At 35.9% G+C, this 19,482-nt stretch overlaps 1 protein-coding gene across 3 annotated transcripts in view; it reads left to right on the forward strand.

Moving 5' to 3' along the window:
* The window catches only part of POC5 (POC5 centriolar protein), a 41,459-nt gene that overhangs the window by 20,181 nt on the left and 1,796 nt on the right, over positions 1-19,482 (forward strand). For all 3 annotated transcript variants that reach the window (XM_080804911.1, XM_080804912.1, XM_080804913.1), the window contains exons 8-12: positions 1,938-2,042; positions 3,702-3,881; positions 6,113-6,266; positions 9,642-9,916; positions 16,557-16,733. In XM_080804911.1, the coding sequence (XP_080661037.1) occupies positions 1,938-2,042; positions 3,702-3,881; positions 6,113-6,266; positions 9,642-9,916; positions 16,557-16,733 (891 nt within the window). The remainder of the gene's footprint in view (positions 1-1,937; positions 2,043-3,701; positions 3,882-6,112; positions 6,267-9,641; positions 9,917-16,556; positions 16,734-19,482) is intronic.

Consider the following 19,482-nt stretch of genomic DNA (forward strand, 5'->3'; position numbering starts at 1 on the left):
AAAACCCCAGATGCATAGAAATAAGATACATTCATCCTATTAAACATGCCAGGGTCATGTCATTTAATCTTTGTCACCACCATCAGTGTGCTTAAAGTTTTAAAAGTGCATGCTAAATATTGGGACACTTAATTGTTTTCCCCAATCTTTTTCTTCCTAACTGGTCTTAAGAGAATATCATGGAACCAGCATTACCCCCATGTTAAACTATGTTTTTAGGGGCCATTTTAAGTATGTCACATTTTATTTGTGTTATGTCTTTATTCATTGATAAAATTTTTTTCCTATTCTTATAGAGACAGAGAGCACTTTTTTTTTTTTTTTTTTTTTAAAGAGAGAGCACAAGTGCCCAAAGGGTGGGTGAGTCAGAGGGAGAGGGAGAGAGAGAAAGAGAATCTCAAGCAGGTTCCATGCCCAGAGAGGAGCCCAGCACTGGGCTCAATGTCACCACCCCGTGGAGCCCAGCACTGGGCTCAATGTCACCACCCCGTGATCATGACTTGAGCTGAAATCAAGAGTCAGATGCTTAACAGACTGAGCCACCCAGACGCCCCACACAGAGAATACTTTGTACTTCACTTTCTTTTAGCCTCTTAAGAACAAAAGAGTAAGATTCGGGTCTTTACTAATTTGTGCCTCACGACAGCACCTTCAACAGCAGAATGGGCAATATATCCACTGTTTTTCCCGCCCCTCCCCCACCATGGTGGTTTTCAGAGACAATGCCTCAGCTATTTGTCTGCAGATGCAGCATTTACTGTTTTAATGAACTAGATAAAGATTATGTATTTTTTAAAATATATATTTATTTTGGTGTTCAGGGTATTATATAAAATCAAACATTTTATTTAGTTTACTTTTTTGAAACAATAGATACTAACATCAGTCATTTTCTCTATTGCCCTCAAAACTCTGTCCTAAGGTTTTAAAATATTTGAGTTTAAAGATTTTATTTATTTATTTGAGAGAGAGTGCATGAGCAGGAAGGAGGGGCAGAGGGAGAAGCAGGCTCCCTGCCACAGGGCTCCATCCTAGGACTCTGAGATCATGACCTGAGGAAGGCAGACACTTAACTGACTGACCCACCCAGGCGCCCCAAAATATCTTAAATATATATTTTTCAATTTCAAAGTATCACACACAAAAGAGTGTACATGTGTCCAGTTAGAAAATGAATAAGATGAACAGCTATGTGCCACTACAGAGCTCAAGAAATGGAATATTACTAATGTCTTAGCATGTATACCCTTTTCCACTTTTGAAAATTATTTAAAGAAGAACCAGAATAAATGTCTTTCAGTAAATATGCCCAATTTACTAAATCTTGCTTTAATGTGGCCAATTTAAAAAATATATTTCGGCTTCTCAGTTGTTTGTAAGAGAGAATATTGTTTTAAAATTCAAAAGCCTTTATAGATTTAAAAAAAAAAAAAGAACAGGAAAAACTGAAGAAGAACATTATAGTATAACTGTTGTTTGCTTTTTTGAGTTTGTTGAATTCAGAAAATCCTTAGCAACTTCTAATCCAAAGTACCAAAAGTATTTAGGGACCAGAAAGATGTTTAAAACCCTGGTCACTACCCTCAAGTCTAGTGAACAGGGACTTTGTGTATATGTAGCAAAATATTCAAATGTGTAGTTGTCTTTCTTGAATTAAATGTCAGTGACCATATTAATTTTCATATATGTAAACTTTTTTTTATGATTGCCAAGATACACATAATGAAGATTTTTCTTTTGTTCCTTTTCATTCATTGATATGTAGTGCATTCATGTGGTCAAGGTTTTTGGCCTTTTTACAGAGAATAATGAGGTGAACTGGATGAATATACAAGTAATGCATAGGTATTCTCTTGAGCATTTTTTGATATACGAGAAAATCACTTTACAACTTACTATTGTAACAACACAATAATTGAGTTAACTGCTATTTACAGGTGATTTCTAGCTTGTCTCATGCCATAGGCAAGCAAAAGGAAAGAATAGAGTTGATGAGAACATTCTTCCACTGGCGAATTGGCCATGTTAAATGCAGACAGGATGTAAGTATAAAAACAAAATGATAACTGACAGATATTAGACTTCTGAAACTCAAAAGGGTTTAGGATCACATTTTAGAGTTATTGTTAAAGCTAAAGAAAGATTTGTTTTCTAATAAATCAAAATGAATTTATAATTTAATGTTGCTCTTATTTCAAAGAATTTTAGTATAGTTTGGGGAAAACACCTCTTATATTTTATAGATCAATTGATCTGTCATTTCCCACTTTGTAGTAAGTTAGTAAGGATCATACCTGACTAATAGATGCCCTTGTCATGGAACCCCTTTAACAAATTTAATGTCAGATGTGATTATGTGGAGAAAGAATTTATAATTTTTAACATATCATGTGCTTATTATATGGTTTCTCCTTCAGAAATGCCTGAATATATCTTCTTCGTAAAGAGACAGTACTGTATCAATATATTATAAAACTATGTCTATATAGCTTCTTAAAAATTCTTTAGTTTGTTTATAATTTAAACTTGAACATCTTTATTTTAATAAGAGCTGAATCAGGATAGCAGAGTAAATATAAACCAAGAATAGTAAGTTACAATATCAGAAGTGGAAAAGTATAAGAATATATGTATATCCCACAAGAAGACAGTATAGAGACTCAAGAGTATAGGGGATGGATGAGTGTGTGTGCGTGTGTGTGTGTGTGTGTGTGTTTTATTTGATGTTCATGTGAGCCATGGAATGATCTCTGTGCATTTACTTCTAAGAAATTAATACTTAAGGAAAAGACTACTACTATCATGGAACAGGATTTCTCTTTAAAGGATACTTTCTACTGCTTTCATTGTTTTTTATTCATCCTGGTAGATTAATTCTACACTAACCTACACATATTGAAAAGAGCTATTTAAATGAGAATGCCATATTTTGAAAGTTATTTATCAAGTGAAATGATGAGAATATATTATGTTTAAATGTTAGTTGAAATACTTGAGGCTACCATCAGTTTTTGAATAGCTTTTCAAATTTAAGAAAATTGAAATTGGAACTACTTCAAAAGAATTTAAATCCATTGATAAAAGAAGACTGGCATATGCTTCTATCTGGATCTATTTGGCACTCTATTTGATGGCAAAGTGTGTGAATTAAATTAGCCTTGCTTATGACGGTGGCCACCAGGTGGAAGAGGAAGCAGTGGTACGTAAAGCCACAGGCCCCACCTTCTCGGCCTTGCAGCCACTCTGTCCTTCGCCTAGGCCTGCTTTCAGCTGAAAGGTGATACAGACTCATAATGCCAATATCAAGTTACTTGTTTCCTTTCTTTTGTTTTTGTTTTGTTTTTTTTTTCTCCTAACTTGATTGGTGGCATACAGCAGTGATGTAAGGATAAGAGCTTAGGTTCTGAAGTGAGGTGAGGCTGGCTTTTCCCTTTCTATTTGTGTGACCTGGGCAGGTTACTTAACCTCTCTCTAAGCCTGTTCTCCTGTCTGCAAATGAGAATAATATGATTATACAGGATTAGATGATAACGTATATACACTGCTTACCTCAGGGTTACATTATATTTTTTAATATCACAGGATTAGATGATAACGTATATACCCTGCTTACCTTAGGGTTACATTATGTTTTTTTAATATCACTGCCAGTATATTTACCAGTTACTGTGTTTTTGAGGTTGTATATTACTTTCATTTAGGCCTATGAAGGTAAACTAGCTGACCAGTACTTCCAGAGAACTTTACTGAAGAAAGTCTGGAAAGGCTGGAGATCCATAGTACAGAAACAGTGGAAAGATGTGGTAGAACGAGCTTGTCAAGCAAGAGCAGAAGAAGTTTGTGTCCAGATTTCCAATGATTATGAAACCAGAGTTGCTGTGGTAAACTTTTTTTTATACTTTCAATTTCTTTTAATAAAAATTAAAAAGATAAAATACTGTTTATAGTTAGGCAGAGTAATCCATTTCTCCAGATCCATTTAATGCCATGTAGATTCAAATGAGATTTCCTGGCAGAGAACACTAGTTAAGACTAACTTAACTCTGACCTCCAAACTTTTGTTGGCTCTCTTGAATGTACACTTCCCTTGGAAATCACCTGTAGACCCTTACATTTCTAAGAAAACATGCTTTCTTATGCTTCTTTACTTGGCCTTTATTGAGCCAAAAATAAAGACCCAAAACAAAAATGTTTATCCTTATGTTGATGTAAGTAAGTTATGTTCTGATAAGCAGTTGCATATAAATTGAATTTATATACATTTTCCCACTGACTTTTATTAACAAAATAAACATTGTTTCCAAGGGAAAATATTTGAGATCCAAAATTAGATAAAAACCACGTGAAGAATGCAGAAGTCCTCTTGAAATTAAATATTAAAAGAAAACCCTTTTTTCATCATTATAGGACTAAGTTCTTAATGTTAAAAATAACATTCATTATATAAATAATTTGCTGCAATTCAAGATGACTTGCAAAAAGAAAAATGCAGTCCCTTAAGATTTGGCCTATGGGATTGTACCTAAAGTCACTTTGCCCTATAAATTCTATAGATAATGTTTAATTAAAAAGAAAGAATGAAAGAAAAATTCTGTTAATAGTGCATTTAGGTATTTTTTTTTTTCTGAAGAGATGAGAGTCTGTCTGTGGCTTTTAATGTATTTTGCTTAATAGTCTGCATAAAAGTTTTATGGTAAGAAATGACTTATCTGTTTGGTATAATTAAAACACATCAACAACCTTTGGTGGGACCAGCATGAAATTCCCCTTGTTTGAAACTTGATTTTATGGTTAGGAATGAAAATGGTTTATTGATAGAGACAGTAAGGGGTAAAAATGCACCTTTTAAAATAAACTGAGATACGTGGTGGAAGAGGTAAAGTGTTTTTAGTATTTCACATAAGAATAACTTCAGAGCTTGACAAGAGGGCCACACTGACAGTGCCAGCAAGGACTCCTGTTACCACTCCAGCCCCAGCCCCAGGCCCAGCCCCAGCCCCAGGCCCAGCCCCAACCCCAGCCCATCCCTGGCTTCAGCACCAGCACTGGCTCAACTCTGGCTGTGGCTGTTGTGCAGCCCCCTAGTCCTCTTCCCTTCTCCCCACTGCAGCCATGTGACCCAGCCACACCAGGTCATTTTGGCCTCCATTGTGAAGAGCGACAATGCAGTGGAAGCACTGCCTGAGTTTTCGGGACCCTGTTGAGAACTGTTGACAAGCATTCAACGAAAGTCACTAACAGCTTCTTTTCAGTACCTCCCAATGAATCAAAAGATGAAGTAGTTGTTGACATGAAATTCACTAAGAACATGTATGAATTACACAAGAAAGTCTCTCCAAATGAGTTCATCCTGGGCTGGTACTCAGCAGGCCATGACATTACAGAGCACCCTGTGCTGTTAAGTACTATGGCAGGGAAGTCCCCATCCCCATTCACCTCACTGTGGGCACCAGCCTCTATGAGCAGCGAGGCCTAGGTCAGCACCTTAATGGGTCTCCCTGGGAGTACGATGAGGGTAATGTTCACACCTCTGACAGCGAAATAGGCATATTATGACACTGAACACATTAGAGTCGACCTGATCATGAAGGCCTATTTGAGCCCCAACCAGATGTTCAGACTCTCGAGCAATCTGCAGCAAGCCTGAGGGGCATCGGTTCACATCTAGGATGCCCTGATAGTGTTGCAAGTACACAGAGGATGTGCTGTCTGGAAGGGTGTCAGCTGTCAATACCATGGTCCATTTCTTGAGGAGTCTGGGTCACCAAGTACCCAAGATAATTCCCAGTGACTTTGAGACCATGCTCAACAGCCACTTGGCCAATCTTAGAGAGTCACAGATTGCCCTCATTGAGAAACTTACAAACCTGTGAATGGGCCCAGGCAGCACTCTGGCCAGTCTAGGCCACCCTAGGACTCAGAATGGAGTGAAGTAGAATGGTGTCCTTGTGGTTTGAGTCACACTGAGTCAGTCAACTCCTTGTGACTGTAAATAAACATAGCCTGCTTTTTGTAAAAAAATAATTCACAGTGTAAGTCTGTGGTTTGACTAATTAATATCCTTCCTTGTGTCTCAATCTTTTTCTTCTTTTCAAAAATTCCCCTTATTTAGTTATCTGGAGCTTTGGAAAATGCAAAAGCTGAGATTCAAAGAATGCAGCAAGAAAAAGAGCATTTTGAAGATACCATGAAGAAAGCTTTCATGAGGGGTGTGTGTGCATTAAATCTGGAAGCCATGACTATATTTCAAAATAGAGGTGATACAGGTTAGTTATTTTGTATAAAGTTCTCTACCTACTTTCAAAAAGGATTTGAGGAGATTTCAGTGATTGGTGTGGTGTATAGTACTGATTTTCTGCAATGACTGTGTCTTGTCCAGGTACTGGTATTTTTAACTTGGTGGTATCATACCCAGTTCTAAATCTGCCTTGAAAATTCACTCAGTTTTGGTTATTTATGGTATCTTAGATCTGATCAAGTAAACTGTCAACTCTTAAGTGTTTTGGCTCAGTGTTAAAATGATGTTTTGAATACAAAACAGTATTTTAAGGCTCTTTTAACCAATAACTGCAATGCCTCCAAGTACAAAATTTTTATTTATTTATTTTTTTAAGTAGCCAAATTCCTTGGACCATTTTGTTTATTAAATATTTATCTAGTCATGGTTTCCCATTTTAAAAATTACTTATTTTCAGTTTAAGAGAGACCCCAACTAAAACTAATTTTCAACAAATATAAATATAGGCCTATCTACAACAGTCAAGTAAAATAATTTTATTTCAAGAAAAGAAAAGTCCCTATATTAGCTGGGATCTGTGTGGTTTATGTGGGTGTTTCTCCAGCAGGGCTTAGAATAGCACATAACTAGAGTCTTTGCCACTAGTTTGCACCGAGGCCCACTTTCCTTAGTGAGTTTTAGTTTTCTGCTCTGAGCAAAGAAGATAATGTAAATCTTCCCTACCTGCTTCACAGAGGGTTCTTTTGGAAATGCAGTGAAATATAATTGGAAGCTCTTTAAAAGACAAAACATACTTTGACATGTAAGATGATAGCAATAATAAAATTATCACTGTCTTAATTCACATCAACCTGTTTTATGTAAATATGTGAACATTTTTTGCAGTATATCCTTATATTAAATCATATTTGAGATTCACAGTTTATCAATGACACAGTTTCATTTTGAACATCATTAACATTCCAATCCAGTGAGTAACTTTTCTGTGGTTGTCATACCTTCATTTTAAAACATCTTCAAACATTATTATTTAAATTGCATGTGGTGTGGATACTAGCAAGTTAAGGCCAATAACTTCTGAAGCAGTGAGAAATCCTAGAATCTCAGGGCAGAATAGTTTATCTTGCTAATACCCAAAGGAGTACTTGATTTCTTCAGTAAATGGTCTTTTAATTGAGTGTCAACACTGAAAACAAACTCACCACCACCAGTTGTAATTATTAGCAAATTATATGTATTAACTTGAAGAATTTAATTACCTACTTCTAACAGATCCTAGATTTCACAAGTGACAAATTATACTTCCTACATTCAATTATAAGAGACCTGTTTCTCATAACCTACATAAGAAGATTATGAATTGACTAGGACAGAGTGTTCTACCACCTTAATAACTTTACTGTCTTAAATTTTTAAATTCAGATACAGCTTTGTCTCCTACAGGCAAATATCCAGAACAGGATTTGGAGAAAAAGTATTCTGATAATTACACAATATGATTTGTTTTGCCCCTGTTGCTTTTAAATCTCCTTTTATCTGCAGTTAATGCCAAGTCCTGGGATCTTAATTGTTCTGAGTGGCTGTCATCACAGTGGGGGGTAAAAATGACAGGAAAGTAAGACACACTAGCAGTAGTGTTGGTAAAGCTACCAAAAGCAAAAGTTCAATGTTAACTAATGCAAGGTTTGCTCTGTGATTTGTAATTTTGTGGCATTTCATTAAAAGCTTTAAAAAAATTTTTAATTCTAACAAGATAAAATTGCTTTTGGCCCTTTTTCCGCTAAAACAACTGTTTTTTAAAATGCAGTTTTTAATAATGATGTACCTATCTTGTCACAGCAGAACAAATACTTGGTTTTTTGTGTGTCCTGACTTTCTGTTGTCCATGATCTGCAGTGCATCTCAGTAGTATCCTAAATCTTAAATCTAAATCCTAAATCCTGAATCTCAAATCTGCGTAGTATCCTAAATCTTAAAGATTGGAAATTAGAAGTTTTATGAAGAAGGCAAATGTGACAATAAAAATGGCCTTTAAATGGTACCTGCCAAATATTAAAGCAATTTTAGGAAAGTAGGAAAATGCTTTACAGATGGAAAAACTTACCCCAGTTAAAACGAGAACAATTATTAATTTTACAGTGATTGCCAAAAAGGAACTGCATAAATCAGCCCACATTAGCAAGAGTTAGTCAGCTACCTCTGTTCCAGGGAATCCTATCATGAGAACTCACCTTTGTACTTGTTCCACATCTGATTAAGTCTACCACCCACCTAAAAAGACACAATCAGAATCACTTGCTATCAAAAGCATGTTAAAACTCTGTTTTGCTTTTAAAGTAAAAAGCAGCACTTTATATTGAATTAGTCCCTCTCATCAAAGGATTTCAAAAGATCTATGAATTATAATCCTCATTTAGCTTTGTTAATGAGGTACTGTTACTCTATTTTATATAAAGATAGCCTAAGAGAAGGACTTACAGAAGCCCAAATTTCCAATACAAAGAGGATAACATCAAAAACCGTTTAAACAGAGGGCCATAGAACACCCTCTGTTCAGACATTTGAAGCATCTCAGTGACTGAATTTCCAAACCCTCACCCTGGTGTTGGGTGCTACATAGATACAGTCTTATAATACTTATATAGTGCTTATAATACTGGTGTGAGGGGGGGTGGTGTGGGATCTAAAATATGAAGAAATGCTTTGGTTTAGCTTCTGGAAGCCAATGTTGCTCCTTTGATCCAAGAGTAAGGTTCATTTTTGAGAGAAGGTTACTATATAGGGTGCCACTAAAATTAGTTAAGTGTGCAAATATACCTAATCCATGAGTTATTTAATCCACTTGCAAGAATTGATTTCTTTTACAAAGTTAAAAGTAAAAATTTTAGTGTTACTGATTTTTAGTGTTATTTACTGATTTATTATTATTTGCTGAAAAATCAAGTTTAAAATATATTGATTTTGTTTGGATAGGAACAACAGATGGAAATGAGAGTGTACAGTGATATCAGAAAAAAATTCTACAGATCTAAATACCAGGCAGTTGTATGAAATGGTTCAGAATGAATCCTTAGACTCAGTGTGACCATATTATTATAATGGCTGTTTTGGGAATACATTTTATTTTACTCAGCTGACATCCTAGCTGAGTACATACTTATTTTTATCTTTTACATAAGAGCAAATCTTCATTAGTTTTCACATATTGAAGGAAATGGTCTTTAGTCTTTAGTGGTTAATGCTAACATTAACCAGTTAATAATGCTAAACATTATATGCAATACATGACAGATTCCATTTTCTTTAGAACCAAATTTTAGCTATTATGTATTTTCATTGTTGGGGGGCATAAAAGGAATCTTAACCTGGAAGACTGTTAATGGAATTATTTTGCAATTTGTAGGGATAGACTTCACAAATAAAAAAGAAGAGTATGGCCCTGGCATTCAAGGCAAAGAACATTCTTCTCAGTCAGATTCTCTGGCCCCTCAGATGCCCTCAGTGGTTGCACTGCCACCATCCCCACCAGCAGCAGCCATGGGAGTGGCCAGCGCCTCTGCTTTTACCTCCGCTGCTTCCATCACTTCTGCTGGGGCCACTTCTGCTTCCTCTGCTCACCTTCCGGTTTCTGCAACTCTTGGCTCCGGGTCTACAGCTGCTGCTGCACCAGAAGAAACGGTCAGTACGGTTAATACAGGTGCCCGTGTGGGGAAAGGGGCTCAAAACTTGCATGTATATTGAAGATTTTTCAGTTAGGACATACTTTTCCATGAAGGAAAATTCTATATGGTATTTAGGCCCAGCCATAGAAAAATAGTGAATATATGAAGTAGCTAAAATAATTTTAAATGAAAATAATGGCTGAGAGTTCTATTACAGTAGTGAGAATTTAAAACTTTTTCATTTCACATTTTTCAAGAATTATTCAGGAAAAATAGATTTGAGAAAGAGTTGATGACAGACTTTATTTTGAAGGGAACTCTTATGGATATGTATTTTCAAGAGCTTAGAAGATTAACGGCTCTTTTGAATATGTTGTATTCAACTACAGCTTTCCCTTTCCCTGAATGTATCTATATCATTAGTACTATTCTGTAGTTACTCCATCTTGATTTGAGTAGGTTTGTGTTTGTAATTCACAATTGGAATAAAGATGGGAGTAGTTTTTCCTAGTCACTGAGCCTCTTTCAAGAGAAGTACATAGAACATAGAACTGTTGAATGGGAATGGAGTATTTGTGTGAGAACTTGCCTGAAGGGGAATTAATCAAGCTAATTAATATGGAAGAGATACAAAGCATGTCAAGGTTCTGACTCCTGAGGCTCCCCTTGTTAAACCTGTATTCTTTAAACAGCAGTTGTCAAAAGTGAAGGGAGTAGAGATACAATCCAAACTTACCAGACTCACTTCTGCTGGGCTTTTTAAAAAACAATGTAGGGGCGCCTGGGTGGCTCAGTGGGTTGAAGCCTCTGCCTTCGGCTCAGGTCATGATCTCAGGGTCCTGGGATTGGGCCCCGCAACGGGCTCTCTGCTCAGCAGGAAACCTGCTTCCCTTCCTCTCTCTCTGCCTGCCTCTCTGCCTACTTGTGATCTCTGTCTGTCAAATAAATACATAAAATCTTTAAAACAAAACAAAACAAAAAACAATGTATCCCCTAGGCACGTAGACATGTCTAGTTTTAGAAAGCTCCTGAGATGATTCTGATTTGCTTGTGTCCCTCTCCTCCCTGACCCCAAGCACTTACCTGAGAGGAAAGAAGATGGCAGAATAGGTTTGATGTCCCAAAGCTCTCCTGGCAGACCATCAGAAGCTGCCATTGCCCTGGACAGCTCTCTGTAGCTAAGGAAGGCATTGAGTCAGCCAGACAACTGCCCATCTGGAGTATTCCAGCTGACATGAATTTCTGCCTTTTGGAAGCTACTAACTTTAGGGGAAAAATATGTTGAGATCTGCTATTTATCACATTGCTCTTGATTCAAAGAGGTTAAAAAATATAGCTGTTAAGAGAAATTTGAATGTGTGAGGGAGTTTTGACTTAGAAATAAGACACTGAAATTCAACTCTTGACATATGTTCAGCTGTGTTTATTTTTCATGATTACACATTTTCAAGTGTGATTCTATACAGATGATTTCATTTAAGTAAACACAGTGAGTGTTTATTTAAATTTCTGGTTTGTCATTCATGTTGCATATTCAGATAATACACAGACGTAGATTTTTCAAAAATTGCCTTCAAGTATGACTACACCATTTGTACATCTGCATATATGTATAAACCTGAACATGTACAGGAAGAAAATGAATGAGTATGCTTACCGCCCTATTTGTTACTTTTTGAAATAATTTGAGATAATTTTGAAGTCTTTGAAACCTGAAAAACACAATATTTTGGAGACAGCCCTTTCAACTACATCCTCCTCTATTAATAGATACACATTTTTCAATTTTGTTCACATAAATACAGCCTTTAGGGTTAGGGGGAGAGGAAAATCAGAAGTAAATCATTCTAAGTATAATGCTAATTTTCTTCCTTCCTTATATAATTACAGTCCTCAGATTCAGATTTACCTCAGATTTGTCTCCTTATTTTTAAAAAACCATAATAACAAAAAAAAAGGAACAGGGACATTAGTTGGCTAGCTTACCTAATGTGAAACGGTCATTGTTGGGACTAGGAAAGGAGAGATTTGTGAGGTAGGCCTGGTTATCTTTTCATTTTAATCACAGAGGCTTCCTAGGAACTATTCAAAACTTTTTCCAGTCTTAGTATTTTCAGTAGCTGAAAGGAGCTGTTTACAGAGAATAAACTGCAGAGCCTGGGAAACAAATAACTGGAGAAAGGAGGATTACCATCCTAGTAAAATAACACTTCCCTCTGCAAAATTTTTAATTTCTGCAGACATCCTCAGTATGTTAAATAAAATGCCGGAGTTTCATGGTGGAAAGCACTTTTCAAGAAATAGATTAGGCAGTTATACAAGCAAATATGTTGCAGTTCACAAGGCTGGACACTTTATTCTTTTTCTAACTCCCAGTTGGAATAGTTGAGAGGTTTCAGTTGGATTTTTAAACTCTTTAGTAATACTGAGGCCCCCTCTTAACTTTCCCCTTCATCTGAATGTAAAGTGAGGGTATCATTAGGCACCCAGCACTGGTTTCCTCATTTTATAAATGAAAACTGAGGTTTAGAGAGAGGGAGGGGTAACTTGCCTGTGGATATATGCAGTAACAACTGGAATTCAGACTTTTGACAGTTTGGCCACAAAACCCTGTTTCTTTTCTTTCTTTTTTTCTTTCTTTCTTTTTTTTTTTTTTAAGATTTTATTTACTTATTTGACAGGCAGAGATCACAAGTAGGCAGAGAGGCAGGCTGAGAGAAAGGGGCAGAGAGCTGAGCAGAGAGCCCAATGTGGGGCTCAATCCCAAGACCCTGGGATCATGACCTGAGCCAAAGGCAGAGGCTTAACCCACTGAGCCACCCAGGCGCCCCTGGAACCCTGTTTCTTAACCAATAATCGAGTTTGTCTCCATGTCAATTACTAAGATAAAATAGTGAGTTTTAAAAATATGTCATTTCCCTTTTCTTTCTTAATCCTTTTGATTTTGTTGCTTTTGTTGATATGGCATAAAATGCTAGAATTTACATTTTTATAGCATTGTTTTTTATACATTTACATTTTTATAGCATTTTTTAAGTCAATTAAGCTGATAAATTTAATGTGATTCAACATGACTGGGACCTGTAAGTGGTCATTTTAGTCAAAAAGTCAGTTAAAAAAAAAAGTTAAAGCAGGAAATTTTTTAAAATTATATATACATACCTTACACATCATTTTATGTTGAAACATGAGCGTGTGTATTAATTTGCTAGTGTAGCTGAACTGAGTATGGGTTCACAGGTTGTAATTAAGTCATCTCTTTTAAATAAGCTACACTAAATGGATTATTTTTTCTGTAATTTCCAATTTCACTTTTTGTAAAGTAAAGCAAGAACCTAACAGAACTTGCAATGTAATCTGATTATAGAACAAACTATTTGAAAACAAAAAGCAGACTTGGTAAACATGCAAGTCAATTAAGACAACTGTTTCAAAAAAGTGATAGAGGTTTCTTTTTAGTCTTTATTGTTCTTTACTAGAATATGTGTTTTTCATCTTACTGAGGGCATTTTATTTTTTTTTTTTAAAGATTTTATTTGAGAGAGAGAGAGAGCGCGCGCGAGCACGAGGCAGGAGGGAGGGGCAAAGGGAGAGGGAGAAGCAGGTTCCCTGCTGAGCAGGGAGCCTAAGTACTATGTATTACACACTATGCACTAGGCAGTATGTGGGGCTCAATCCCAGGACCCTGATCATGACCTGAGCCAAAGGCAAGTGCTTAACCAACTGACCCATCCAGGCACCCCCCTACCAAAGGCATTTTAAAGCAATTCTCAGAAGGTTGGGTGAAGGTTATCACCCATGGACATTTTCCCAACTACTCTAGTTTTTCTCATGCCACATGTTTCCCTGTCAAAATTTACCTAGTTTTTCTTTCATTCTTTCATCCTCCAAGTAAGAACACCTGTTAGAGTTGGGAGTGTTTATACCCCTCAAATGTGACTGGGCAGCATTATGGTTATCAGCTTAATTGTACTTCAGTTTTCAATTTTTTCATAAAAATATTCTTACCTGCAATCAGTTTTACATTTGTATATGGTTTTTAAAACTCTTCAGCAGTTCGTAAAGTCTTTTTTGTACTTTGTTTTAATAAGAAATAGGATAAGGTTTTCCTAAGGTCAAAAGTAAAAGTACATAAAAACATATTTGTAAATATTTTAAGATCAGAGTTTTGGTTTCTTAAATTCATAAGACCCATAAAAATTTAAAAAATTTTTTTAAGATTTTATTTATTTATTTGACAAGACCCATAAAAATTAGCCAAATAGTTTCTGCAAGTATATATGAGAAGCAGTTGTCTAAATATCTCTCCCTAAATTTTATTAGTTGTTTCTCCTATTTACCTTTTTTCCCCTAAATTATATGCTCATATCATTTCCACATGCATCAGTTTCAGACATTATCTGTTGACTTCCTATTATGGATGAAAGAACTTGGCCTTATCATACCACCTTATTCCTTCCCTTCCCCTCCCTCATCCACTGTATGTATGTATGTATGTATGTATTTGAGAGAGAGAGAGAGAGAGCAAGCAGGGGGAGGGGCAGCAGGAAAAGGAGATAGAGAATCTTAAGCAGAGAATCTTAAGCAGGCTCCACGCTCAGCACAAAGCCTGACATAGGGCTCGATCTCACAACCCTGAGATCATAACCTGAGCCAAAATCAAGAGTCGGATGCTGAACCTACTGAGTCACCCAGGCACTCCTCCACTAATATAGTTAGATACAGATATTCCAACTTTGCATTAAGTTAAAGTTTATGATGACTATGTAAATATGGCTAAGCTACAAATGTACATTATGCCTATATTTCCTTTCTAGTACAGTTTTTTATTCCTGGAGTTGATTCCTTCTTTTTTGTCTTTACTTGGTTTTCTCTGCAACTCTTAAGTCTCAAATCCAAACCCTCCAAGGATTTACAAAACTTCACTGAGTGCTGTTTTCCCAGGGTCTTCCTGACATATCAATATTCTGTCATTTTAATTTTCCCAGAGACATTTCTCATGGAACGTACAATCATCCTCTTTCAGTATACAGTTGTAACCATCTGTGGCTAGATGCAGATACGTAAAGAACTTCAATGAATGAAACCTCAGATAGACGAGACAATGAGGAAAGATCACCAATAATGCTTTTGGAAAAACTATGGTTAGAGGGAAAATTAATTTAGGTTCATAATTCACACTGAAATTTCACGTTTTAATAAGTTAAACCCAAATAAGTAAATGTTAGAAGAGTATAAGTACCCCAGCTGTCCAAGGCAAGCTGCTTGATTCAATTATGGAAGAAATTAATGATGAAATTAGCTATAATTTTTTAAATTTATGTGCATTGAAAAATAAAACAGATCAATGAAATAGGGAAAATACCATAGGTATCTATATCAGGAGCAATTAAACATTTTTGAGAGCAATACCCATTCCTGGCAAGTAATTAAAGAACATGGATAGTTGAGAAAATGAACTACAAATATGAAAGATTAATAAGGAACCACAAATTAAATTAAATATATATGTTATTCCTGATAGAAATATAATCTTTCTGGAGTATTATCCAGCAGTAAGTAACAAAAGCTGTATAAGCTGACATTACCTTTTGATATGATCATCTCATTTTTGCAAAATATTCTATAGAAAAAACTCAAAAGGGGAATCCTCATTTACAAAAATTTGTTTCCTGTTATAGTAGGAAAATAACTGTGTTAGATAAACCTTCGTTTGTCAGTTATTAAAACCTCTCATTAAAAGTTATAACATGGGCGCCTGGGTGGCTCAGTGGGTTAAGCCTCTGCCTTCAGCTCAGGTCATGATCTCAGGGTCCTGGGATCGAGTCCTACATCGGGCTCTCTCCTCGGCAGCGAGCCTGCTTCCCCTCTCTCTCTGCCTACTTGTGCTCTCTCTCTCTCTTTGTCAAATAAATAAATAATTTTAAAAAAATTTTAAAAATCTGTTAAAAAAAAAGTTATGACAGGTGTCTGTATTCGTGAGGACAAGTATATTAACAAAGCAATAGGAAAAAAACACAAAAGCCTATGTCTAATGAGAGGCATATGTGTAAAGTTAATTATACATAAGGATCAAAAGCATTCATAAAACAGAATAATGGTTGCCAAGGGTTAAGGGTGGATGAGGAAGGGAAATGGATATGATCCTAAAAGTTCACAAGAGGGAAACTGTGGTGCTAGAATAGTTCTGTTTCTTGATTATGGTGATAGTTACAGGAATCAAACATGATAAAAATGACATGGATCCATAATACCAAGGCATTTTTACCCATGTCAGCTTCCTGGCTTTGACATCATAATTATACTGTACTTACATAAGATGTAATCCTTGCAGGGAACCAGGTGAGGAATATACAGGACTTCTCTATACTATCGTTGCAACTTCCTATGAATCTGTATTTCAGAATGAAGAGTTTATTAAAAGTTTATAAAATCCTATAAAATGGTCGGTACACCCAATTAAAGGGGCGTTTTAGGGTGCTTGGTTCTATGTTTTGCTTTTTGTCTGATTGTTTTATTTTTTCCATGTTAAAGTTGGTTAATGTACAATTATTTTTTAAGTGCCTGTGTATTTCCCTCACAAGTTATAGAAGCAAAAGTACTATATATTTTGCTATGGATTTTTCTACCAGCTGGATATTTCTTTGTTTTTTTAGTATGTGCCCAGAGTTGTGACATCTGCACAACAGAAAGCTGGAAGAACAATTACAGCTCGGATCACAGGGAGATGTGATTTTGCCTCAAAAAACAGAGTTAGTAGCAGCTTAGCTATAATGGGAGTTTCTCCTCCCATGAGCTCAGTTGTTGTGGAAAAACATCATCCAGTCACAGTGGTGAGTACATATTTGATTACCTTTGTCAAAAAATCTTTTTCCTGAGAGTTTATAGACCAATAAGCACTTAAGCTACATGTTGAGGAAAAGATGAAAATTCATGATGACTCTTACTTATTCTACCTTTTATTATGGTACTTTATATACTTATAATTATCAAACCTGCTCTAAATCTACCTTTCCTCTTTTAGGAAATTAATTTCAGAAACGTTGTTTCCTCTCAACAGTGTAAAAATTATCAACACAAAAAGTTATCCACTATGTTGGTGACCAAAAGAGACAAATGATTTCTCACTAATTTAAAAAGAGACACAAAAGCAGTTTCCTCATTACCTGCTATTTGTGTAGCAGGTATTTGATTACAAGAAACACTTCCCTATTTCTATAGTCTTTAATTTTTGCTCTTTTTTTTAAGTCTTCTTCCCCTTTTTCTATATAACTGTCAGCATACTTGTAGTTTCAAAAAAAATTTAGGGGGTTGCAATAAATTCACGTGAGAGAAAAGAAAATGCTTGGAATTTAAGCAAAAATAAACAAAAAAGCTTGAGTTAGTGCCTCAGTTTTGCTACTTATTGCCTTTGTGATCATATACAAATCAAATAAAATATTTGAGCTTCCATTTCCTCTTGTGTAAAATGGGAGTGTTAAGAATACTTAGCTCCTAGAGTCATTTTCTGGATTCAGGAGTAAATGAGATAATGTGAAAATTGAATGAGATACACTTAAAAAAAAAAAGGCACTTTATAAATTGTAAAACCATAAGCAGATTTAACTTAATAAAAATTACTAGAGAAAGGTACATGGGATACCTCTGTATTATTTCTTAAACTGCATATGAATCAACAGTTGTCTCAAAAAGTTTTAATTTTTGAAAAGTTACAAGATCACATCCTTAAAGACCAACAAGAATTGACTTTAAAAGAGAATGCCCCCTTTATAAATTTTCAATATTAGACAACACTCCTATCTACATAATATGTCAAAATATTAGCAAAAATATATCTGAAATAAGTTTACATCCTTTTCTTTCTGGCTCTAGGTGGTTGCTAGATGATTAAGAGGAGCTGGAGTGTTTAAATTTAGCCTCAGGTAAAGAAGGACCACAGTGAAGTAGAGACTGAGGCACCAAGTCCAGATGGAGGATATGGAGGGTGGAGGAGTGTCAGCCTTCAGAGGTTGTAGACTCGGAAAGTCCTTAAGTGACTTCTCAATATATGTTTGAGTATGTGAGATTAGTTATCAGAAATAAGAACAACTGAAGTAATTTGTATTTTTGTCCGCACATATGTGTATAGAGAGGGAGAGGGACTATCCATTTCTAAGATAAAGAAGACATAAAGCGACCACATATATGCTTACTTTTAATTTAGGCAGCCTTTTCTTTTTGTACTAATGATAGGAATTCTTATTCTATGAAAACAAACAAACATAGAAATAAAAGACTTAAAACCCCTGTTTCTTAGATTCACCTCCCTAGCTGTCCTTTGCTGATTCAGTATGTATAGTACTTCTCCAGTTAATTGGTTATGAATGAGACAGCCATAAACTGCTTGCATGATTACCTAATTAAGATTGTTTTAATGGACACTATGGCAGTCCTCTGTACTACTTTTCATTTTATCCCCAAAATCAAGACCTGTAACTACCAGAAACAATTATTACTAATAAACCAGTAGTCAGATTTCTGACACTTTAGCCCCATCTGCTGGATAATTGCTCGTCCCTAGTGCTACTTGATTCTCTGCCCTATTTTTGTAGATCATGAAACCAGTCACTGGTAAGGTGAATCTGTTTCTACATTTCCTCTTGCCCATCCTTCCTAAGGAGAAATAGCTCTTTTTTTTTTTTTTTAAAGATTTTATTTATTCATTTGTCAGAGAGAGTGAGCACAGGCAGAGGCAGAGGGAGAAGCAGGCTCCCCGCTGAGCAAGGAGCCCGATGTGGGACTCGATCCCAAGACCCTGGGATCATGACCCGAGCCGAAGGCAGCCGCTTAACCAACTGAGCCACCCAGGCGTCCCGAGAAATAGCTCTTTTAACGGGGTCAGATTAGGTGGTTAGCAAACTAAATTTTCATACTAGTTATGGAAACTGGAAGAATCTCTCCCATCTGTAATGGTTATCCAGTTATTTATGTACAATGAAACATTTATATAAAATACCTCTTAAAACAGGAAATTATTTTTCCATTTCCTTAAAGAGGAACTCTTAAAGCAGTACCTGTCACGAAGACCTTTGTAGTAAGTTTTTTAAGTAAAGGGTTTTTAAAATACAGAGTGAATGTTTTGATCAAATACATAAAATCTTGCTTCAGTTATTTTAAGGATGACTTTTCTAAGTGGAAGACTGTACTACGAATGTACGTGTACTGCTCAGAGACGTGGACTGAGAATTGGATAACAGGTCCCACTGCTGCCTACTCAGAAGCTGTATCCAGTATAATAAAGGAAATCCTTAGACTTGTACATTTTATACATATGAATGCATGTAATACGTACTTGTATAGACAAAGTGAAGTCAATTGTGTACTGACTCTAATGCTTCGGTGCTTGGGTCCAAGATGTTCCCCTGAGCTCTGATATGGTGTGGGTATCCTCCTCTCACCGTATTTCCTCAACATCTAGTTATTTGTATAGAAAGTTGTAATCCACACTAAGGAGCACCAGCCTTCTGGAAATATCTCCTCTTGTATGATAGGAAAAGGTTTAGTCAGCTCCCAGGTGAGCCAGGGTGATATATAAGAGATGTG

The sequence above is a fragment of the Martes martes genome, assembly GCF_963455335.1.
Source record: "Martes martes genome assembly, chromosome: 5".
NCBI lineage: Eukaryota > Metazoa > Chordata > Mammalia > Carnivora > Mustelidae > Martes > Martes martes.